We start from the raw sequence: 24,986 nt of genomic DNA on the forward strand, positions 1-24,986 counted from the left end.
GTAAATGCGTCATAGCAATAGGTGAACTAGAGCTCATATAGGAATTCATGAATGATTTGGCAAATAGTGACAGAACATGTAATGAACTTCTTGCAGACTAAAACCATGCACTGGATCAGTGCTTGAACCTGGGACTTCACCTTTTATTTGCCGTTCACAGGCAAGTGTTCTATTGACTGACTACCCAAGCATGACTCATACTCACAGCTTTACTTTTGCCAGTATCATTTCTTCCAGGAGTGCTAGTCCTATAAATTACATAAGAGAACTTCTGTGAAGTTTGGATGGAAGAAATAAGATACTGGTAGAAGTAAACTGTGAGGATGGATCATAAGTCGTTCTTGTGTAGCTCAGTTGCAAGAGTACTTGCCCGTGAAAGGCTAACGTCCCAGCTTTGAGTTCCTATCTGGGACACAGTCGTGATCTGCCAAGAAGTTCCATATCAACATACACTCAGCTGATAAGTCAAGATTCATTCGTGATATCTAATGTTCGTAATTGTATTTTTTAACTTATTTTAAGTTCTTTTATTGCTTACTAAACATAATATATTGTTCTTTAGCACATTGCTGTTGAGTACCACAACTTTGCTATATGAAACAATCCGTTGTTCACTCTATTGATAAAACACAGCTTTCACTGTTGAAGGAGTGTTGCATGCCTAAGTTTAAAATTGTTTGCTATTAAGCTTACATGAACCTCAGAAGTGAAGTGGTTTTATTGTTAATTGTTGACTTGTTTCATCTTCCTACTTCAAGTTTCGTAAGTGATATGTTCTTCATGACAACCAATCTTGTTTTATTACCTGATCCTTTGACTCCCTTGCACCATAGCACTTTTTTTGATCAGTTGTCTGAGTTGGTCTCTCCAGCTTTAGGAAACAAATGAAGAAATTTTTAGATCAGGCTGTCTGACAGTTATTTTTGTTGATGCGATGTTTTGAATTACTTTCGCAGTAATAAAACATTGTATGTTGATGTAAGAATAACAGGTGAGAATTTACCAGGTGGAGCAATAGATGGTGATATGAGATAAGGGACTAGTGAATTGTAGTGGACCATCAGTCAAACATGAGATTACATTACTGAGAGAAGTGCAGAGATGACCATATAGAATTTGAGTATCAACATAAGTGACAACCTGTTACTCTAGCTTTCAGCTGGAACAGTTTTTGTTGAATTATAGTAAATGTGGAATTTATTTTACTTGTTACAGGTTAGTGCGATTTCAAATTGCTTAATGAGCCCAACATTTCAAAAGAATTCTAACAAGACAACAGAAGACAACATGAAAGAGGTAATCTTGATTGTAGTAATTTCATTACTTAAGTCTCTTGCACATGCTTTCTGAAAAGACATTTTTAATTATTCCTTCTTAAAAAATAAATATTTTTCAAGTTCTAGTCTATTAATTTTTTCATCATTTACTTTTTCTACGGCTCCTTTGTGTGTAACTTGCGTGCAGGGAGTGAAACCATTAATGTGTTGTATATTACGGGAATCATGAAAATGTCTACTCTTATTTGGTGTATGAATATTGTACTTTAGTTGGAAAGGGAGTGATATACCCAGCAACATTTAACCTTTTCGCAGGCTGTGGGGGATATACTTTCCACTAAACGTATTTCATTACAGCGTTTTAAGGGAGTATATGTTATCACTTCTGTATGCTCCTGGCACATAAATGCAGTCTGCAGCACCAGCTGTAGTTTCTGTTTGCTGTGAATATAGCCTTGAGGACTGTGGGAGGTATATATCCCACCAAACAACAATGATAATTGGGAGGTATGGTTACCACCAGTGTAGTTTCTGGAAGAGCTTGGGAAGTATACTTACCACAAAATTAATCTGTCATTTGTGGTCCTTGGGCAGCATGCTTACCACCAACTTACGGGTATCTCAAAGCTTTTGGGAATATGTTTTGCCACCTCTGTCTGTGCTTGACATCTTGTGGTAGTACACTGCACCAGGTGTATGAAAACCACTGCAACAATCAGTTTCTGTTTGTTGTGGGATCACTACAATTGTCGGAACACATTGCTTTGCTTCTGCAATGTACATTATTGTGACCTGTATCAGCTCGTACCTTTAATGCATGATAAAGTTTGAAGGATTGTTTTCACATTGTGATAAGTAAACTTTGATACCAGTAACAAATATTTTTTAAAAAATAAAGTAAAAAAATAGAATAAAAACATAAAAACAATTTTTTAAATTTTTTATACTGAGTAATAGCAGCACACAAAAGGAAAGTGGGAAATCCATTTGCCACCAGTTTTAATACTTCACAAAGGTGATATATGTGCCACTGTAGTTTTTGGTCCTAAATCACAAAAAAATTATCAAAAATTAGTCAGTTGCTCACATTTCTACTTGTAATAGGATAGCAAAAAAATTATCTTCGCTGAGTTGCTACAAAAAATGAGTCTGTGAAAGGATTAAAAGGAAGTGTGTTTTCGTGAGCATTTTTTTGAAGAGTCACAGAAGGCAGACAACAATTACTTTAACAATTTCCTTAGCACATATTAAAGACACAGCCACTGTCACTTTCAGTTGATTTTTTTTTTTCTTTCTGATTGATTGTTTCATCATAATAATGTCAGATGTAGACCGCTGCAATTCGCCTAGTGGTGATACGTATGCAAAAGACAAAAAAATGTAAATGAAAGCTCTGTTGTTGCCTTTCACATCCGTTACATTTTTATGCACATAAATGAGCATACAGATTAATATCTTATGTTCAAAGTTATTTGCATTTGCACCTTTTTGCTCCTCATGATCACATATCCTATGTTGCCACATCTCTAGAGAGTACTTCCATTTCATTAATCGTTGTTGCAGTGTTTATGCTGTGGATAGAAAACAGTTGCATTGCTGTTTGTTGTTGTTTACTCATGTGAGACAGTTTTGTGATATAATTTGTTGCACTCTGCTTGTTTAGAAACATGCATCATTTACAGAGTTGTGATAAAGTTCATGGTGAACAGTACACCTTCTTGATTTGGAGCTGAAAAAACAAGGTGTGAACAGTTCTGTTTCATGGCCAGTGAGGAGGACTTCTGAATATCTTTGTATTATTGAAAGTGGAGTGCAGCACGTTTTGAGAGAATTTGGAGGAACTTCATGTCCTATATTACTGAAACAGTGGTATGACAGGTTTCAGAAGTTTGCATTGGATTTACACAGGTAGTCATAAGAAGGAAGGTACACTATTTTTATGTGGGAAAGCAATTTCCAGTAGTAGCAGCCGTACTGGAAAAGTTGAAGACTGAAGTGTAAAATTTTCCTGATATGAGTGAAACAATCCTTTGATGTACTATATGGAAATTGGACTTAAAAATGCCTTTTGCATCGGAAAATTTAGATGATTATCATAGAGAAGTGGAGAGGCTGAAAATGAGGAATTCAAACACCGTCTGGGACTGGAAAAAAGAACTATAATGACCCACATTGGGAACGAAGATTGGCTCGTGCAAAATGTTGACTTACATTTTAGTGCACAAAAAGACGTAGATCATCATTCTAAGGAGAATGCCGACACTACAAAGAGTGGTTACACTATGAAGAGAGGTTTAAGAACTTTTTCGAAAAATTATCGGTCAGATCCAGGATTGTTTTAATCAACCTCGATACTGCACGGTGATAAATCCAGTATCATGAAATCCATCTGTGGTATGGAGGGAGAATTCTAGAATATAACGGACAGAAAACAAAAATATAGAGCTTTCATCTAGCGCCATGTCTTATGAGGCCTACCGGAACACTTGTGACAGCAGGGCCACAAGAATACCTTTTGGAAAGTGTGTTGCTCTAATTGGACATTGCCTGTGGTGCACTGCAACTTCATCACCACTGAAATTATTTGGCTCTTTGTCACGAACAGGGTAACAAAGGAGACCAAAAATTTTAAGGTAAATTATACCTTGCTCTTCTCTGGAAAATGGTTCCCGGAGTGTGTGGAGGAATTCAGTGAGTGAAACTTCCTTTCAGATTAAAACTGTGTGCTGGATCGCGACTCGAACTCGGGACCTTTTGCCTTTCACGGGCAAGCACTCTACCCACTGAGCAACCCAAGCACGACTCGCGCCCCTTCCCTACATCTTCAATTCTGCCAGGAAGTTTCATATCAGTGCACATTCTGCTGCAGATCGAAAATTTCATTTTGGGAACATCCCCTGTGCTGTGGCTAAGCCATGTCTCTGCAATATCATTTCTTTCAGGAGTGCTAGTTCTGCAAGGTTCACAGGAGACCTTCTGTGAAGTTTAGAAGGTAGGAGATGAGGTACTGTCAGAATTGAAGCTGTGGGGATGGGGTGTGTCATGCTTGGGGAGCTCAGTTGGTAGAGCACTTGTCCGCGAAAGGCAAAGGTACCGAGTTCGAGTCTCGGTCCGGCAGACAGTTTTAATCTGCCAGGAAGATTCATATCAGCGCACACTGCTGCAGAGTGAAAATTTCATTCTGGAATTCAGTGAGTCCTCTGCACGAACGTTAAAACAGGTATACACAAAAAGCCCACTGTCTTTATATAGCAATAGAACCATTGCTGACTCAAGAAAATGACTGAACAGCAGCAGTGGGACTCAGCCAGCAGTGAGAGCGATTAAGGTATGTTTCCTAGTCCGTAGTTCTTTTCTACAAAGTTTGTTCATGCTGATGGATTTTTCATTTACCATCAAAATTTACAGTACATTTCATCGTTTATTTATTGAGAATTGTTTGTATAGAGTGTGCTTACTTGCATTTTCCAATTTTATTGCACTCTCCTCATAACAATAACTGAATTTGGTGACGCCGTATTGGAATGCTGATATGAAATTGCCGTTCTTTGCTGGTGAATAGGTACTTACCACACAGTACAGCAATGGGAATATTCATTAATAACAACATATGATGAAACCAACAAATGTTTCAGCTTTACGCCTGTGCTTTCTCCATTGCATTTGATATTTTAGCAATGAAAAGACTAAGCAGAAAGTAAATATGCCTGCTTACAGAAAAAGGTTGTATCTTTAAACTGTGCAAAGGTAATTTTTCTCCTAATTATTGTGTGGCTTCTGCGATTCCTCAAATTGATGCTTGCCAAAAACTGCCGAAAAAAGCATGCTTTCTCTTGAGTATTCAACACACATGTTGCGCCCCCCCCCCCCCCCCCTTTCCAACTAAAATGTAATATTCATACGCTAAATAAAAGAAGAAATCCCAATGTTTCCGGACTTATGACCTCTGCAGTTGAGTCCCATAGTGCTCAGAGCCATTTTGAACCAATGATTCCGGCAAGATGCATGTTTATATTTGTCATGCGATGTAATCAGAATATGAGCTCTAAGTCGGGGATCAGTCTTTATGAAATGGATGTAGGTACTGAATCTGAATATCAGTGAAAACTTCTGGGCTAATAGACCATGGTTAATGCACAAAACTTTCTCCTAATGTTTCCTTGTCAACCATGGGAGACGTATTCAGAGGTAAAGTGGCGATCTTCAATCAGAACTTGAGGCAGCATCACATGTAAGGGTAGTGCAGAAGCCACCACAGTCCATCACGTGACATTGGCTACAAGATTATCTATGGTAATGCCAGCATTCTCGACTGAAAGTAATCGGCCGTCATTGTTATGTTGCAATGTTGACATTTAAATTTTGTCTAACTTAACACCTTCCTCTTTTCTCTTAAAATTATTACAGTGTTTATAAACCTCAATAGCATCTCTATACGTACACACATGATAATGCTATGTTTTCAATGTGACACTCACCTCAGTGAATTTTATTTCATGACCACTCTCTTGATAAAGATGTTCGCACTTCTTTTCGTGGTGCCAGTATAAACCAGTCCACAACTACAAGGCAGTCCACATACACTTGGTGTAGCCAAAGTATTTCGTATATCTTTTGCCAATCTTAAACATTCTTTTTATCTTCCTGGTGGGTCTGAAGGTAGTTTCCACACCATACTTAATCAACATTTTCCCAGTGTGATCTGTAATCATACTCATGAGCTTAAGGAAAGCTTTCCCCTTGGGCAGCAGCTATTCCTTGTTGATCCTGATTCTCTCCCTATGGCGAAGTGCTCGATCTATCTCCTTGTGAGAACAACTATTCTTGTATTTAGATCGTAGATAGTCAGGCTCATCTTATAAATAAGTCGATTCACAAATTTTGTGTACCCTGTCTGTTTTAATGACACCTCTTTTTTTTAATCTAGGTTAGTGGTTAGAATCTTTATGTAAATAAGTCGTCATGCGTGGCTTTTCTGTATACCCTATGGTCCAACATCCTGTCCCATCTCTTGATAACTGACGTATCCAAGAAATTCAATTGGTCATTATTCTCCAACTGCACAGTAAATTGTATTTTCAGATTGATACTGTTGAGATGTATCACGAAGGCAACCACTTCTTCTGCAGCTTGTGTGCATACTATGAAAGTATCAACAACATAGCAGTACCACATGACTAGTCCTTCTCATAACAGCTCAGAGGGAAAGTATATTGTCACGTAACATGGAAAAAAAGTACTTCACACAGAAAAGTGTATTTTTAACCAGGAAAAATCAGGTATATTGCCCCATTGTCCACGTATACACCATGGAATAAAATGCAAGAAGTGAAAGGTTATTTACAACTTTATTGAAACAAGACAGCAACGTGAGTTGAAAAACATGAAAGGGAGGCACTAATTGAGAAGTGCGAGAGGCAGGGTTGTAGCCTTCCACCTCAAACTGTGCAGTAATCAAGGTGTAAAGGAAAGTAACCATAACTTTGGGGACGTTACATTTGTGGATTTTCCAGGAATCTGTTTACAGTCAGCTGAACATAATTGCCGTCTTGTTCGTCTGTGGTAATATTACATTTTGATGTGTGTACTGTATTTGAACAAACAATGGATAAGTGTTTGCAAGTAATATGGAGTCATGTTAAACCGAATTAGGGACATTGCTGACCTCGTACTATTGTCGATACATTTGTTTGATTGTTTTGGCTTGCAGTGAGTGAGACTGTCTTGTCTGTAATTGATTTATCTGCTAAATATATAATAGGGGGCGGGGCAACTTTAGAATTATTCTTAAAAAACCTTCAGCAGTGAAAATATGATGATCCAGGTGCCTTATGTGGTCAAAGGAGCATAATTGTACTTTGATTAACTTTCCCTGTGCTGTCAATGCTGGCAAATTGAATGTAAGAGAAGTAATGGAATAGACATATAAACTAAACAGTTACTATGGCAGTACGTCATGCTTACCCCTTCCCCTCCACTCGTCTACTCTCTCTCTCTCTCTCTCTCTCTCTCTCTCTCTCTCTCTCTCTCTCTCTCTCTCTCTCTCTAGAACCTTATTTTCACCATTGACACAAATTTACTTTCTTTCTTTTTAAGTTTTGTTAATATTTATTATTATAAATTACAGAACATCTTAGCTGAAAAGGCAATGAAGGAGAGTGCCATAAAGGATCTCAACAGTGCCACTAGACTGAAGACTCCGCTCTCTGCAAATAACACACTTTCTTCCAACAGCTTTCAGGTAACCATCACTTGCTTTGCAACATCCTACCACGCTACCAACCTCCACCTCCTTTTATTTATTGTATTTATTTATTTTTGCAGAGTTCCAAAATGGGTATGGGAACAGTGGTTTCTCATTGTGAGACATTTATTACAAAGAATGTTACAAAACCGGCATTGAACCATATGAATCAGAAATTGATTGAGGAGAATAAATATGTTGAAGAAAAAGTTACCGAAGCAGAAAAGAAAAAAGAGAGAATGTTGAAGGAAAAAGCTGAACAACAAAGGAGGTACTGTGCAAAAATTGTTTCTTTACTCCATTTCCATTATGGAAAGAAGTAAGGTTTTTCCTTTTGTTTTTGTCTTTCACTTTTGTGAAGTTTCTTTTAATGGTAAAATTTCCCCCGCATTTTATAGTTTGTAAGTATGATAGCAAAACATTTTGATGTAATACATTAAGGCATAAGCAGGTTAAAGCTTTATGTGTGAAAACATGCGCAGTACTTAAGATTCCACTTTAACCTGAATAAAAATATGGTTTATCCATCCAAACAAATGTATGACCACTTTACTTCATGTTCATGGAGATATTTTACATAGTTTGCACATAGCAGCTTCGTAAAGAAATTGTTGCGTTACCGTAAATGGGTGTGCTTACATGCAGGTCGAGGTGATGCATGACAACACTGACCCCCACCACTGCAATCTGTCAAACACACAATTATTTTATTTGACCCTTCGTGAAACTCTTTTTTTGTAGGAACACAGGATTGTAAGTGGCCCCTAATCGTATATGAAATGCTGAGGCTTCATAGTCTATTGCAGTTGATCCTGAGGTCCTTTACCAAGTTTTCAAGCATTTGGTTGCTGCTTGCATGTCTTACTGCGTTCCTCAGTTATAACCTTCTCTCATACATGTTTTAATCACCTCTTAAAAATGAGACATGGCATAAAATACCAAGGCCTTCGCAAAATAAAGAACGTGAGTGACTGTTTTAATTTAAAAATAGACATATTACACAAATATCCTTTCATTTAGAGTCTATAAGAACATTGTTAATTAGGAAATTGAGGCAGGTGCATGTAATGTGGTAACAGCTAAATGTGTGGGAAGTTATTTTGCATGAAATTCATTTCCATTTCTTGTGCTCCTAATAATAATTATCTCTGCAGATTACATCACCTGTTCAAGGTAATGAAGACAGCATTTTGCATTTCATCCATCTTTGTTTCTAGAAATAATGAGGCAAGAGCAGCTAAAGTTGCAAAAACACGAGAACAGCTTGAACGGCAGCGACTTATTCAACAGCAGCAGTTGGAACGTGAGAAAGAGCAACGTCTAAAAATAGCCCAGCAGAAACGTGAAGAAGAAATTGCACTAAAGCGGCAGCTTGCACACCAACGAGCTGCAGAAGCTGAGGAGAGGCGGAAGCAGGTTAGTTGAAATGGCATACGAGAATATAGACACATTGAGTGCTGTTATTAACTTGTAAGTTCTGTTTTGGTATTTTTCATTTTACTTCTCAGTGGGAGTGCTGTATATACTGTAAGTTTTGAGCCACCCCTCTACATTACTAGTATTTATTACACAGTTTCTTATTGGGGAAAAAAAAAGTTTTCTCTACCATTAACACCTCTCCTCTTATCGTCTTTCTGCATTGTATGTGTGTAATTCCAGGTAAAGTTTGATATTAATTGATTTAATATAACATAGCCTAACATCTATCATCAGATATAGCTTTTATTTTAGTTGCAGTAGATTTCTAAGTATTGCTTAGACACTTGTTTTATTTCCTATTAAGAAAGTTTGTTTAAAATATTAAATGTATTGTATACTCAGAAGCTGATTTTTAAATGTAAATTGGATTACAGACTTTCATTTCAAATTTTTCCAATATTTTGTTGTTGTTGAACTAGATCTATCAATACTTCTTAAGACACCATTTCCTGGCTGCCAATATGTGCTAGTTCTGTTTGCTGCTATAATCATCTCAGTCAGTTCCTGGTTGCTGGGGGAAGGAGGTTTTTGGATGGTAGTTGGTGCCGACTAGGCTGATTTCAAGTGTGAATAATTTCTCCATCATTGCCTATGTTTGCCAGCATCTATGACTAGCAAGCAACACTTTAAGAAGAGCTGCAGGGAGTGGCTAAACTTTGATTTTGATTTGGATTGGCTGGAAGGCCTGAGGAGCGGAAGCGGTGTTTCTGTAGTGTGTGTCAGAGTTGGAAGGAGGTGATCCTTGGTGATAAAATGAGTTACTTCCTGCATTACAGAAAGTAGAGGGATTCCTAAAGTGCCCTGTTTGCAGTCATGGATTTTGGATTGAACCATTCCAGATTTCTGGGTGAGAGTTGCTGATTAACAAGTGTGCAGGTGCTCAGCACGTGGAGTCTCAAATAAAGTTGTAGAGCCTCGTGAGTTTGGCTAGGGTGTTTGGTAATTGGGACAGACTTTGCAAGGTTTTCATTGAAACCAATAAATTATATTTGTTTCCATGGAAATTTGTGTGTGTTGATTTTGTACCACTCTTTTTCTGACGACTCTGGACAGTATTCCTGTCTGTGTTGTGGAGATTATTGGCACAAGTTGTAGGGGGCCAATTGTAGATGGTTGCTGAACTGTTAGCCGTGAATATATTCTGGTCCAGTTGTTTTAATCCTCAGTTTAGAACCAATAACATTTACTGAACATAAATTTTAAAGTAAAATTGTTCATTGGTTCATACCATAATTGCATAATTGCTGCATAAATATTCAGTCATGCTTTGATGAAGTTTCCATGTGGTGCAAAGAATACCAACTTGCATTAAATGACTAGACATATAATGTCGTGCAGTTCACAAAATGAAGAAACATAAGTGAAATGATTGCATAGGCTCAGTCATGGGTAAAGCAGCTGGTAGACTTGAGTTTTCTGGTAGAATACTGGGGAAGCGCAATCAATCTATAAAGGAGATTGCTTACAAATCACTAGTGCCCTAATTCTTGCAGGTTTGTCAGACCCATGTAAGAGTGTCACAGATGCTGAAAAAACTGAACTGGCAGACTCTTGAAGATAGAGGAAAACAGTCCTGAGCAAATCCACTAACAAAGTATCAAAAACCGGCTTTAAAGGATGACCCTAGGAATATATTGCAACCCCTTAAGTACTGCTTATGTAGCCATCGTGAGGACAAGATTGAGTGCAGATGTAAATAATAGCTTTTGATGAAAATTAGTATAAGCTATAGTTCCAGATAGTTAACTTGCAGTAGTTAGTGGCTGAAACTGAAACAAGTCCAAGTAATATTGATTTACTAACCACAGATTTTATGGATATAATATTGAGCAAAGTTCCATTAAGCCGAGCAGTGGTGCAAACCACACGTTTATAAGTTGAAGACTAAGGGCCACAAGTCTAAATTGGTCCAGGTAAACAGAGTGGCAGTCGTGCCTCACTTGTAGGTGGGACGTTGGATTACAGCAACAGAGAGAGAGACTGGTCAAGCTTACATTTACTGTCCTGAGATATTAGCAGTGTTCCTGTCAAGTGCCCCACCATACTTGGGCAGTTTTACTTGTATTGATACATATTGCTTTTCATTTGCATGTCCAGTGGGGTTACTAAATTCCTAGGGTTAGTACCTGCCCAGATGACGCTGGGTATGAAGATGTGATGGAAGCGGCCAAGAGCTAGGCAGTGTGATGATGGGAGACTCCTGGGAGACATACAGGCTATGGGTGATGGTTGTGCTGGATTTGAAGTGTGTTGGTTGGACTGAAAGTGTTCATGCAGGACAGGGTCAGTTCAGTGACTTGACAGTTGGTGAAGCCGGATTGACATCCACAGGTGTGCTCCCTCAATGTAGGGAGGATCAAGGGTCTTCTTTGTGACCTGCGCAAGCTGCCAGGTTCAATGGGGGCAAACAGAGGTATCTGTCCCAGGTGGCAAGAATTCATGTTCTTGAGGAAAAAACCTTGTTTCACAAAGCGCCTGATATCCAGTGCATGTTGGTCTATCGATTATTCATATGATTTTGAAACACATGCTTGTTGGTTTTTGAGCATTTGTGAACATATTGTGAGTTTATTTCTGAATGGATCATAAGTTGATTTTTGAATGCGTGCATAGTGTATGTCATGTCTCTCCCAGGGGAATCCCCATCGCATCTAGAAATAAACTTTCCTGCAGACAGAAGGGGGCGGGGCTATACAAGCTGAGCGGAATAAAGCCGAACAGGTGAATGTCAATCGCTGTTTGTTTGTGTGATTGACTGGGTTTGCGAATTATCAGCGATGTTATAATTACCAGCGAAATCCATAGATTCAGACTACCAGAGTGGAAATAAACTACTCGCAGGAATAACAGGTAAGAAAGATTACTTGTTCTCTTCTCGGTGCATCCAAGAAAATGAAATTTTGATAAAAAGTTTTTGGCCAGACAGCTACACTAGTAATGGCCAGTTGTACAGACCCCGGTTGTGGCTGCCTAAGTTCTGTTCTGGGAGTAGCATGGAAAACGCGTTGTACAAACACATAATAACACCTAACCAGAGAACAAACGCGTGATAACTAAACATTTGATTGTGGCAGGGTTAGTGAAATTAACTGGAGAATAAGTTTTGACACTGGCAGGAATAGTTACAGAATTAGTGATACCAAGGTTGGTTGTTAGAACGAGGAAGGAGAAGAAACTGGGACAGCACACAAATTATGGAAGAATATGACGATTCTAAATTTATATAAAAATTTCGTACTACTACTTTCTCATCTCACGCGTGAGAAGCTGGAGCATTTGAATGAAATGTGAAACTATTTCCGAACATAAAGCTTTTTGCTTGTAGTAGGCCTAATAGGCTGATATTGGTACTTCGTGAATATTCTGTTGTGTTAAAAAAAAAGTGACTGTTTTAGCACAAACAGTCTGTTTATTTGGTGTATGTTAAAATTGCTGCAATATCAGACGAGCTTATTTCGTTTTATCTAGCATACAGTGACAAAATACATGTAATTAGATCAAGAAACCACGCCAGTATTGGGTACTGTTTGTATTAACAACTTTTTCAGTATTAGACAATGACATTTCGTTTCTTCATGTGGCAAAACGTTTGATGAAGTTTGTTGAGATGATAAATCCTTTTGCAGAAAGGAAAGGACACCATGTAAAGCTCTAGCAAGGCTAGAGATACAAAAGCTAGGACTTAAGGATTGCAGATATGTGTACTGTCTTGCTTGCCGCTTGTCTTTATTGGTTTCAAGTATCCTATATTTAATTTTATGTGACACTTAAAAAGCAAGTTATTAGCTAATAGGCAATAAAGAATCCAAATTTCTTCTCTTCTTGTTCTCCAGGTTACAAATAATTCCATCCAATATTAATTTTGAATTCCACGAGTGAAATAAATGACGTGTGTAGAAGAATGCTGTGTGAAGAGGCGTGGCACTGCACTTTGGCACACTTAAGACCAAATAAGAGGTCTTACATTTCCTCGAACACATGTTTTATATATCAGACTCTTCAGAAATATGTGCGCTACAAAATGAACATATTTTTGAAAACTCGATTCAACCCCCCTCCCCTCCCTCCTACCGCAAGCACTCGATGGAGGAAGGGGGGAGGGGGGGGGCGGAAATATCGTTGATCCGGTGCTGATGCACAGAGTAGTTTGAGTTGTAGTGGGGAGTTGGATAGTCTATACATGCCCTGTGTTTACGTTTAGTGATTTTGCTGTTTCCTCTTCGTTTATTGCTCTCACATCAAATGAAAACAAAATGGATTTATGTGGCTGGGAGCTATCAAGTGGATTAAATACATTCACATAATCATGAAAGTCTAAAATATGTAATTAGTTTCAGATTTTATTTCCATCTTTCTGGCAGTCAAGCATCAATCGCATTTCAGAACAATGAAGTTATTTTTGTCGGTTTGCTAAAAAAAATTTCGCTTTTATTAATGTTTTCCGCTGAGGCAGTCAATTTATTTGAAACGAAGTGTTTAATTCTTCACTACTGGCCAGTTTCAACTGTTAACTGCATTTCAAAAGTGCATCTTTTCATCGTCTAGCACGTATGGCGTTATGCTATAATAAAGAACTAAACAAGAGCACACGGGCTTCCTATGCCATCGTAGCTGCGCAAGCGCAGTGACGCCAATTACCTGGCGCTCTCTGGCAACTACTGAAATGAACCTATTTCTAACAGGTCGCAGGAAAATATTGTGAATGGTTGTTTGAAAAGCGTTCCTTTCAAAGTAAATTTCCGTTTATGCAAGCTGAACTACGTGCGACAATGTACGAGGAATTTCTTAAATCACAGAGCATTTGCCTCTATTTAAAAATCAACTCTTTGAGGACGACCATTTAGAAAAATTTCAAGCCTAGATCAGACAGTTATCTCGTTATTAAAAATTTTATTGTCACATTTGTGTGACGTATCTTAAAGTTTAACATGTGCAAAAAAAGATCAATATTATATGAGAAAGCTTAGCTTCTCCTGCAGCTTATTAATCTTAGAAACCAATATTCTATGTGAAAGCTTTGCTTTTCCTGTAGCAACACTGTGTGTGTTAACGTAAACCACTAAGTTTTCCAATTTGTGTATATGCGCTATTTAACAGTGATATTGCTATTGGCTGACTACATCACGTATCCTATGCTCTGAATATCCTCTGTCAGCAGCTGGCAAGATCATGTGACATGAGCTATGACTGGCTTACAAAAGCGCATCGCAATCTCAATTTCAGTACTTCTGAAAGTAACATGTGGTGTTCAAATTTATACTTTCTTAATACGAAAATATGGAGTGTACATGTTGGTGCACATCAAAAATCTTTCCAAAACGTGTTTTTGTTAGTTTGGTTTTCTAAAGTACAGGGAACTTCTAAGATGGTGTACAAAACCATAACCATTCAAAGACTTGATAAGTTTTACTGTTCCGGGGAAAAGTATACTGTCACTGAACATGGAAAAACTGTATTTTCACCCGGGAGAAAATCCAGAAAAAATCCGGGAATTTTTTTTTTTTTTCTTGCCCATGTATATACCCTGTAATAGCAAATACTCTGTTCAAGAATCACAAGAGGAGGAGGAGGTATACTTGGAAAAGGCTGGGTGATTTGGGAGTACAGTATTTAAGTTAGATTACATCATGGTCAGATGGAGATTTCGAAATCAGATACTGGATTGTAAGGTGTACCCAGAAGCAGGTATAGACTCAGATCATAATATAGTAGTGATGAAGAGTAGCCTGAAGTTCCTGACATTAGTCAGGAAGAACAATAAGCAAATAAGTTGAATACAGAAGTAATAAGGAATTATGAGATACACTTGGAAGTTGTCTAAGGCTATAGATACAGCAGTAAGGAAGAGCTCAGGAGGCAGTACAGTTGAAGAGGAATAGATATCTCTAAAAAAGGGCCATCACAGAAGTTGGAAAGAAAAACAAAGGTACAAAGAAGGTAACTGTGAAGAAACCGGAACAGAAGAGAATCGAAGCATTTGAAATGTGGTGCTACAGATAAATGTTGAATATTAGGTGGACTGACAGGGTAAGGAATGAGGAGGTTCTACACAGAATCGGAAAGAAATATCTGGAAAACACTAATAAGGAGACATGCAGGATGATAAGACGTGTATTAAGACATGAAGAAATGACTTCCATAATGCTAGAGGGAACTGTAGAGTTCAAAAACTGTATAGGAAGACAGAGATTGGAATACATCCAGCAAATAATTGAGGACACAGGTTGCATGTGCTTCTCTGAGATGAAAAGGTTGGCCCAGGAGAGGAATTCGTGGGCCGCATCAAACCAGTCAGAAGGCTGATGCCGCCCCCCCCCTCCAAAAAAAACTTTTAACATTTGAACTAAAAAAAGTGCAAATTGCACTGCATGCTCGTTTGAGGCTGTATGGAAAGTGGATGTGGTTAAATGTATTCCCTTGCGGGTGAAAAACATTTTCAGATTGCTCACTGAGAATTGGGGACTGATGTCATTCACCAGTATGCTAGATGCATCCCTGTTGTTGGAAGATCTACTCAAAGGCTCCCACCGTGTCCACTGTAGTCTGCTGGAGGTGAACAACATGGGAAGTGGGATAAGGAGTCCACAACGGTAATAACATGGACCCTAAGAAAGGGCCTGTAATGTCTATGTTAACTCGGCCATGGAGAGAGACCGAGGTGGGCTGGAGGTGTGCCTGACAAACTGCATGCTGTTGAACTAGCCTTGCAACTACACCATCCATACAACATCTTAGAAATCCCCCGTTGGGGTTGATGCAGGAATTGGAGCATCTGTTGTTGCAGGAAGGATGACACCACCACCCAGCACATTCACCATCTTCCATAAGAAGCACCACACCATGCCGAACCTGAAGTTGGTCCACTGATGATATAGCAGTAAAGGTTGGGTAGTTCAACATTGGAGAGTTTGGTAGATCAACACAACCCAACACATTACTAGACCCTTGGGAGAAATGGTTGCGACTAAATGCTGTGGCATTGCCCCAGAAATTTATAAGGAATGTGTCGAGTGATTGCTGCAGTTGGTTGTCTGACAGTAAACAAACTTTCTTTTGGTGATCAAACTCAGTCTGGACCTGCCAGAACGTCAGAATGTTCATCCACATTAGAATGACGAGTAGAAGTGTGATAGTGAATGGATTATTGGAAGTTAGTCACTTAGGAAGCCCATCTATGAAGGAGTGTGCCGTATTCTCTGGCAGTTTTGCCTTGCATTCTTAAATGGACAAGAGCAATTTATGGTCAGTGATGAGAGGAAATTTGTGATCATCCAAAGGTGCGAAATTTATGTACACCAGTGATGATGGTCAGTGCTTTGTTTTATATCAGTAAATTGTGTTCCTTAAACTGGAGTAAGTATCCTTGACATGAACATGGTTGGCTTCTCCATACCATCTTCTACTATGACAGTGAACTGCCCTGATGCTATGTGAGAGTGTATCTGTCGCAAAAACCAACAGCAAGTGAGGATAGCAAGTTACAGGCCAAGAGTGCCGATTTTTTTTGGAGGACCAATATTAATTTCTGAAAATACTGATGCCGCTCTTCTCACAACTGACAATTTGCCTGATGAAGGCCACCTAAGGAAGAAATCGTTCATAGTACTTCACTTTTTGTAGAAATACTTGAAGGTCATTAATGGATTTAGGCACAGGCTCTTTCTGCATGACATTTACATATTCTGTGGTGGACTGAAGGCCTTCGTTGAGATAAGTCGTACAATATAGAATCCCCGCACTAGTCTATTGAAAGAACCTGTGGAATATGGTGAGGAAGCTAGCAATGTCAGAAGGCACCCTGTCATTGATATCAAAATGGTGTGGTCAGAATTAACATCTTCCTTAAGCTTTCATCAACGGGCGACTGAAAGTATATCTCTACTAAATTAATTTTAGCAAAGAATTGTCCTCATGAACAGAAATTTCATTCAGATGAGACATAGGATGGTAATCAGTGTCCACTTTGAACATTAATGGTTTGCTTGATCTTCCACACTAGTGGTGGGAGCTTGCAGACTTCCCAACCACTACTGATGGTGAAGCCAACAATTGGTAGAAAATGTGACATAACCTATTGTTGTTTTAAGAGCTTTCTAGTTTTGTTCATGCTTAGTAACCAATGGAATGTGACAAGGTTTGCAAAAATCGTGGATTCGCTGTTGACTTTCAGGCACAAAAGCCAACTCCTTTCCCCGAACCCAGTCCAAACAGTGGCACAAATTGTGTATGAAGTGTATCAGTGGCAACACATGGTCTGATGAGCTAGTGGAGAGCATCTCTTGATGTAATAAAAATCCAAAGGCAGAATACAGTTCTGACAACATTGTTTCTTAACTGTAGAATCTGCCACAATCAAAATGACAATGTTAGAGACACTTGACCTCTGACAGACTTACTGAGCCAGTTGTAAGGAGACATAGTTTGATGATGTGGTCACCAAATGATGTTACAACTTGACATTTTTTTCACTTAACAAACCAGTTATTATTGGTTTTCCATCTTGAGCTTACTGCAGTTTAATTAAAGAGAATTTAACACCGGACACGTTGCACTTTTATTTACAAAGCAACTTCTGTGATTATTCTGTGAATTGGATACATATGTTCTTACATTTTTCGTTGTTTTAGAGTAAATACAGCATTTTGTTATAAATCTAGAAAGGCAGTTATGTACGGTGTTTCTTTACATATTCTCCAAACCAAGGAGGGAAGAAACAGTGGTTTGGAGAATATGTGCAGAAACCCCATAAGGAACTTGCACTCCAACGTCATATACAACATGCTGTTTTCATTCTAAAAATGTGTAAGCATATGTATTCGATTTACAGAATAACCACTGACTAAGCTTTATAAATAAAAACGAAACCCATCTGGTATTAAATTCTCTTTAATTAAATTGCAGTAAGCTCAAGACGGAAAACCAATAATAACCAACTTAACAGCTGCTGCAGAACATGGCCATGCAAACAAACATATCAAATAATTACCATAGATGAAAGAAGTCACAGAAAAAAATCCTAGGCCCAGCTGGGATAGTCTGGTACCCACTCAGCCTCCAAATAGCATTTAAAGGGGGTCCAGTGAATCTCGAAATCTAGAAAACTGTGGAAAAGCTGAGAAATTTCAAATTTGAGAAAAAAATCTTTAATTATATTTAAAAAACCTTGATTTTTAAATTTTTTTGAGTTTAGCCAATCTGTATTGTTATAGTTTAAAATGTTTGTGATACTTTAAATCGCATCTGAATGTTGAAATTGAAATCTACGTGTATTACACATACTATCCCTTGGTGATCCATTGTGTACACAAAGATTCATAACTGTTTTATGATCATTGAGCTGTCGCATGAGGCAGCGATCTGAGGAAGCTGATATGTGCCACTGCCTGAGAAGATGGGAATGAGGAAGTGGGGTGGGGGGAGGCAAGTCAATATTTCAGTCAGGCACATAGTACTGGTCAGCTACTATGATCCTCTAATATGTAGAAGTAATAAGTTTTGTAAAAACGATTTATGGAGATGTTAATGTCCATTTAGTAAAATATCTGAAATGTCACAAAGACTACTGACTTCTATCAATTTGTATGGGGCTGAACAACTGTTTGATGACGACAAGCTGACATAATATTACGAATAATGAAGCTAGCCTTCAGTTTTACCATATGGTAATCTGTCATTGTGTTAACACAGTTATCTGTTTCAATTAGTTACTTACCCCATGATATACAGGATGGTTAAAATTTAACTATCATTACTTGAGCCAGTGTAGATTGAAAAACCTTCACCACATGAAAAACTAACTTTACAGGAATGATGAACATACTATGTTTTGTGGAATTTGCATTGCTAGTATTGCTAGTGTCATAACTCGCCGTTGGGCACAAGTATCAACACTTAAAAGAATGCAGATAGGTCCTCTTTCCACACTGGGGTTGAAGAACATGATTCACTGTGGAAAGTTTGAATTAAGTTGCACCACAAATTGTTGAAGATGTTACTATTGCCTTGGCCAAGGATGCTGGTTGCTGTGTGTAATTTCAAACAGTACTTCAGCTGTGTTATGATGGCTTAACATGCTGTGGGTGCTGTTGTTTTGAGCCGCAGTAGAGTAATCTCTAGTGTGGTCCCAGGCTATCGGGGATGCAAATGATCATCACATTGAGCACTGCTTGTAACATGCAACGTAAACACGGTATGTAATTAACAAATGTTGCCCTCTCAGGTTGAAATTAAAATGTGTTTCTTCCAATGGTTTATTCATTATTTCTTTTCCACATGACCTTACAAATGTTTCTACAGAGTTTGCCGGCCGTGCTGGCAGAGTGGTTCTAGGCGCTACAGTCTGGAACCGCGCGACCGCTACGGTCGCAGGTTCGAATCCTGCCTCGGGCATGGATGTGTGTGTGTGTCGTCCTTAGGTTAGTTAGGTTTAAGTAGTTCTAAGTTCTAGGGCACTGATGACCTCAGATGTTAAGTCTCATAGTGCTCATAGCCATTTGAACCATTCTACAGAGTTTAATTGTCCTATGCGTACTCACTTTTGACAGGGAGTTTCTCAAGTAGCGAAAGTTTAATTATGAGCACCCGTACTCGCCTGTTTCCGTTCTCTTCCATACACTTTTCTTGTTTCTCGCTGTCTTGATGGAGCTGTAGATATGGATGGGCGATTCATCAATTTTCTGCTCGTGCACTCACATACACTACTGGCCATTAAAATGGTACACCAAGAAGAAATGCAGATGATAAACGGGTGTTCATTGGACAAATATATTATACTATAACTGACATGTGATTATATTTTCACGCAATTTGGGTGCATAGATCCTGAGAAATCAGTACCCAGAACAACCACCTCTGACTGTAATAACGGCCTTTATACGCCTGGGCATTGAGTCAAACAGAGCTTGGATGGTGTGTGTACAGGTACAGCTACCCATGCAGCTTCAACACGATACCACAGTTCATCAAGAGTAGTGACTGGCGTATTGTGACGAGCCAGTTGCTCAGCCACCATTGACCAGACGTTTTCTATTGGTGAGAGATCTGGAGAATGTACTGGCCAGGGCAGCAGTCGAACAATTTCTGTATTCAGAAAGACCCGTACAGGACCTGCAACATGTGGTTGTGCATTAACCTGCTGAAATGTAGGGTTTCGCAGGGATCGAATGAAGGGTAGAGACACCGGTTGTAACACATCTGAAATGTAATGTCCACTGTTCAAAGTTCCGTCAATGCGAACAAGAGGTGACCGAGGCGTGTAACCAATGGCACCCCATACCATCACACCGGGTGATACGCCAGTATGGCGATGACGAATACACGCTTCTAATGTGCGTTCACCGCGATGTTGCCAAACACGGATGCTACCATCATAATGCTGTAAACAGAACCTGGATTCATCCGAGAAAATGACGTTTTGCCATTCATGTACCCAGGTTCGTCGTTGAGTACACCATCGCAGGTGCTCCTGTTTGTGATGCAGCGTCAAGGGTAACCACAGCCACGGTCTCAGAGCTGGTAGTCCATGCTGCTGCAGACGTGCCGGCCAGTGTGGCTGAGCGGTTCTAGGCGCTTCAGTCGCAGGTTCGAATCCTGCCTCGGGCATGGATGTGTGCAATGTCCTTAGGTTAGTTCGGTTTAAGTAGTTCTAAGTTCTAGGGGACTGATGACCTCAGAAGTTAAGTCCCATAGTGCTCAGAGCCATTTTTTTGCTGCAAACGTTGTCGAACTGTTCGTGCAGATGGTTGTTGTCTTGCAAACGTCCCCATCTGTTGACTCAGGGATCGAGATGTGGCTGCACGATCCGTTACAGCCATGTGGATAAGATGCCTGTTATCTTGACCGCTAGTGATGCGACGCTGTTGGGATCCAGAACGGTGTTACGTATTACACTCCTGAACCCACCAATTCTGTATTCTGCTAACAGTCATTGGATCTCGACCAATGGGTGCAGTAATGTCACGATACGATAAATCGCAATCACAATAGGCTACAATCCTACCTTTATCAAAGTCGGAAACGTGATGGGCACATTTCTCCTCCTTACACGAGGCATCAGAACAACATTTCACTGGACAACGCCAATCAACTGCGATGTTCCAGTTATCGATGGATGGGTGAAATGAGAATTTAAAATGTTTGACTGACATTAACAGGGTGTGAAATACTGTCCTTCGATGGTCTACAACTGCTACAAATTGGTATCTGCAATTTGCATGTATTACACGGTGCTTTATAAACAGGCATATCCCTAATTAACTATCAAATTGTCATTTTTGAGAGCAGTTTATTAGTTGTTCTGTGATTCGCATGCACAGAGGTCACACTTCATGCTTTCCTGTTTCATATTGTGGAGCAAGATGTGTCAAAATGTCAGTGCTGATGGAAAAAGCTGTGGAAATTCTCAAACATATTCAAAATTCGTGTTACTTAGATAAAGAAATAGGAAGCCTTTTGTCAGTCACAAAGTTTCACAATTACTTCTGAAGCTGCTGACAAATTGCTAACTCCAAAACTGACATGCTTCAGTTCAACAGCACATTTGTTGGAACCACTTTTATTTGCATGGCTAATGGCTAAATTTCTGTATGACGAAGTAAATAATCTTGTGAACATTTTGATGCAAAAGTTGTGAAACTAGATGTCTTAGAAAGCAAAAGCCTTAATGAAAATCAACTTGAATGTAAAGAATCTGACATCAGTGAGACAGTTCAATCAGGATTTTGCTACAAGTAGTTCTCTCGAAAAATTTATGCTGTATCTGAAGAAGAAATATTGTTGCGAAAGGAAAAATGTGAACATAATTGGCATACTAGAGAAGTTGTGAGGAAGATCACCCCTCAGATACAACTTAACATGTGTAATTGTTTGCCTCAATCCAGATGTCATGTTTAACCACAAAGTAGCTCAAAGAAGACCGACAGTATGCCCAGAAATATTTTTGTCAGTTAGAAGAATGTCTCGTTCGAAGGCAGGCCATGTCAGACTTGATTTTGTCTAGTTTTGCAGAGAGAAATGAATTGAAGAGGAGGTGAAATCTTACAAGAGATGTGAAAATTGTCTGGGTAAATTCTGGATTGTTGTAATCAAAGTCATGCTCAAATTTCTGAAATCTTGTGTAAATTATTTTAATAATAGTACATAGAAACACTTCTGTTGAGGGAGGCTTTTCTGTAAACTCTGAAATTATAGTTGAAAATCAAGTAGGAAAAATAGGTCTTGTTCCTTGAAGATATACATATGGCACAATCCAGGGCACTATGTAGTTGACTGTTTCAACATTGACTAAGGTCTTATATACTTTTTTCCACACAATGAACATACTTACATTCAAAGATGATATGAAAAATAAGGAGGAGAGTGGAAGAGAGAAGGCTGGCTGGCTGGCTGGCTGGCTGGCTGGCTGGCTGGCTGGTTGGTTGGTTGGTTGGTTGGTTGGTTGGTTGGTTTGGGGAACGGGACTAGTGAAGTCATCGGTCCCATCGAATGGGGAAGGAAATTGGCTGTGCCCTTTCAAAGGAACTATCCTGGCACTTGCCTGAAGCGATTTAGGGAAATCACGGAAAACCTACATCAGAAAGGCGGTACGCGGTTTTAAACAGTCATCCTCCCGAATGTGAGTCCAGTGTACTAACTACTGCTCCACCTTGTTCAGTAAAGAGAAAAGGAGGATGGTCACTAAACAAATGAAAGCAAACCAAAATTAAATAATTAGAAACAAAAAGAGCAAATTTGTAGAGTGAAGCCTCAAAGATTGTGGCAGGAGTAGAAAATTGATAGAAATGGTTTACTCATTTTTATTATAACAAATTTGTAGAGCTTGCCCTCCCCCTTTAATCAGTAATTAGTAATGCAAATACATTTGTAAAAATAGAATTTGTTAAGTTTTTATTTAATGTTTTCTATTGCTTGTAAATAAAAGTATAGTTTTTAAAAACAAAGATGATGTGACTTACCATACGAAAGCGCTGGCAGGTCAATAGACACACAATCATACACACACAGTTCTAGCTTTCGCAACCAACGGTTGCTTCATCAGGAAAGAGGGAAGGAGAGGGAAAGACGAAAGGATGTGGGTTTTAAGGGAGAGGGTAATGAGTCATTTCAATCCCGGGAGCGGAAAGACTTACCTTAGGGGGGGGGGGGGGGGGGGGAAAGGACAGATATACAGTTGCACACACACCCATATCCAACCACACATCGTATGCACCATACACACAGTCAGCAGACATTTAAGTTGTGTAAACCATGAATTCAGATTACTGTGCATAATATAGCCAGGAAGAGGTCAAAGATGTGTTTGATGTTGTGAAAACTCAATTTTACACTCTTACTTTCTTTTTCACTAGGACGAAGAACAATATGTACAAGCCCTGAAGAAGAAAGAGCAAGAGGAAGCAGAAAAAAAAGCATTACAACTCAAGTAAGTTGTAGACATAGTGTACAAATAATCTCAAATCTCCTTTACCACAGTTTGTGTATAGAGGTTAAGAATCTATATTTTTCACCATGCAAACTTTGCGTATAGTTGGGAAATAGTGTTGGTACAGACATTTCACATTTATTCTGCTACCATATTTACTCGAATCTGTCACACTTTTTTTCTGGTTTTTGTAATTCAAAAAACCGCCTGCGGCTTAGAATAAAGTGCAAAGTAAGTGGAAGTTCTGAAAAATGTTTGTAGGTGCCGCCACAACTAACTTCAGCCATCGAATACATGTAGCGCTACACAGGCATGCTTTGCAGGCACAAAGATAAATACTGGCGCCAAAACCTCTGCGTCAGTAAATAAAGTTTTAAAAAAGGTGTAAGACGAGCTTTTTTTCTCTGCCCTGAGTTTCGACCACTGCATTTTCATACATTATCCAACGAAGTAAATTCAAATTCCGTATTTTTCATCTTCGAATGTAGCAGTATTTCAATGTACTACGAAAATCCGACTGGCAAGACTGTTTGGGATGGTTGTCAATATGGCCAACTCTACGTTCTGAATTTTTTCCTACCTGTGAGAAGAGATGGTTGCTAATAGGAACTTTCATGAATTGTGAATTACATGCAGTATTCTCATCACCATAAGAACAATACGAATATAAACATTTTGCCATGTATTCTTTTGTGTTTACTGCTATCTCATTTAAATCATGTCTGCCTAATAAACTACGAAACTAGTGTGAGACATCAGCAAACACGGAAGAATTACATATCATGTCATGTCTATATTCGTATTATTCTTATGCCTAATAATGATACAGTCAGAAATGAAGCACGACAAGTGACTAGATTTTTAAATCTAAGATGACTCTAATTTCCATTTATTCGCTAATGTGATAATTCCTCTTTTTTTATTGTAAGCGGCGGTAGCACGCACAAAAGCAAGGCATGCCGCGAGCGGCAACAGGTCATAAACACGCACTATCAAAATGCGACAAACAATGCACGACACAGTACAATAATGCATTTTCAGCCTAGAGTGACGTAAACATCTACAACAAGGAGAACGACACTCATCAGATCAAAGAATAATAAACAATCGATTCAAACCAGACGAAGCACGGGAAAAAGGAAGGGTACCCGTATAAATATGGACGCATAGCAATGGCTACCTGGTAAAGCTTAACTGCTAAGCTTAAGACTCGAACCAAACTACTGTAGCTGTACCATCATTCATTCGACCTAAATTGTGTCTCATATTACAGTGGACCAACTTTGTTTCGATTTGGAGGTGCGGCCTAAAACTTTTCTCTCCCCTTGAATTTCGAGTCTCAAATTTCAGGTGCGGCTTAGATTCGAGTGCGGCTTCGATTCGAGTAAATACGGTAATACAATGCATCTGCCCGCAAGTGCACTGATCGTAAGAAAATAGAGCATACAGAAGAATATACTGCTGCTGAACAAACATTTTTGCTGTGAAAGATACAGTTCAATTTTGCACTTGTCATTGTTGTTACAATGCCATTTTCGCTATGGAAATTTATTTGGAACGTCATATA

The 24,986-nt window shown here is 39.0% G+C and overlaps 1 protein-coding gene across 1 annotated transcript in view; it reads left to right on the forward strand.

The window, feature by feature from the left end:
- The window catches only part of LOC126193209 (inner centromere protein-like), a 126,382-nt gene that overhangs the window by 95,711 nt on the left and 5,685 nt on the right, over positions 1–24,986 (forward strand). The window contains exons 8-12 of the mRNA XM_049932668.1: positions 1,216–1,296; positions 7,405–7,518; positions 7,602–7,792; positions 8,739–8,937; positions 23,346–23,419. Coding sequence (XP_049788625.1) covers positions 1,216–1,296; positions 7,405–7,518; positions 7,602–7,792; positions 8,739–8,937; positions 23,346–23,419 — 659 coding nt within the window. The remainder of the gene's footprint in view (positions 1–1,215; positions 1,297–7,404; positions 7,519–7,601; positions 7,793–8,738; positions 8,938–23,345; positions 23,420–24,986) is intronic.

Source organism: Schistocerca nitens, chromosome 1 (genome assembly GCF_023898315.1).
Source record: "Schistocerca nitens isolate TAMUIC-IGC-003100 chromosome 1, iqSchNite1.1, whole genome shotgun sequence".
NCBI classification, from domain to species: domain Eukaryota; kingdom Metazoa; phylum Arthropoda; class Insecta; order Orthoptera; family Acrididae; genus Schistocerca; species Schistocerca nitens.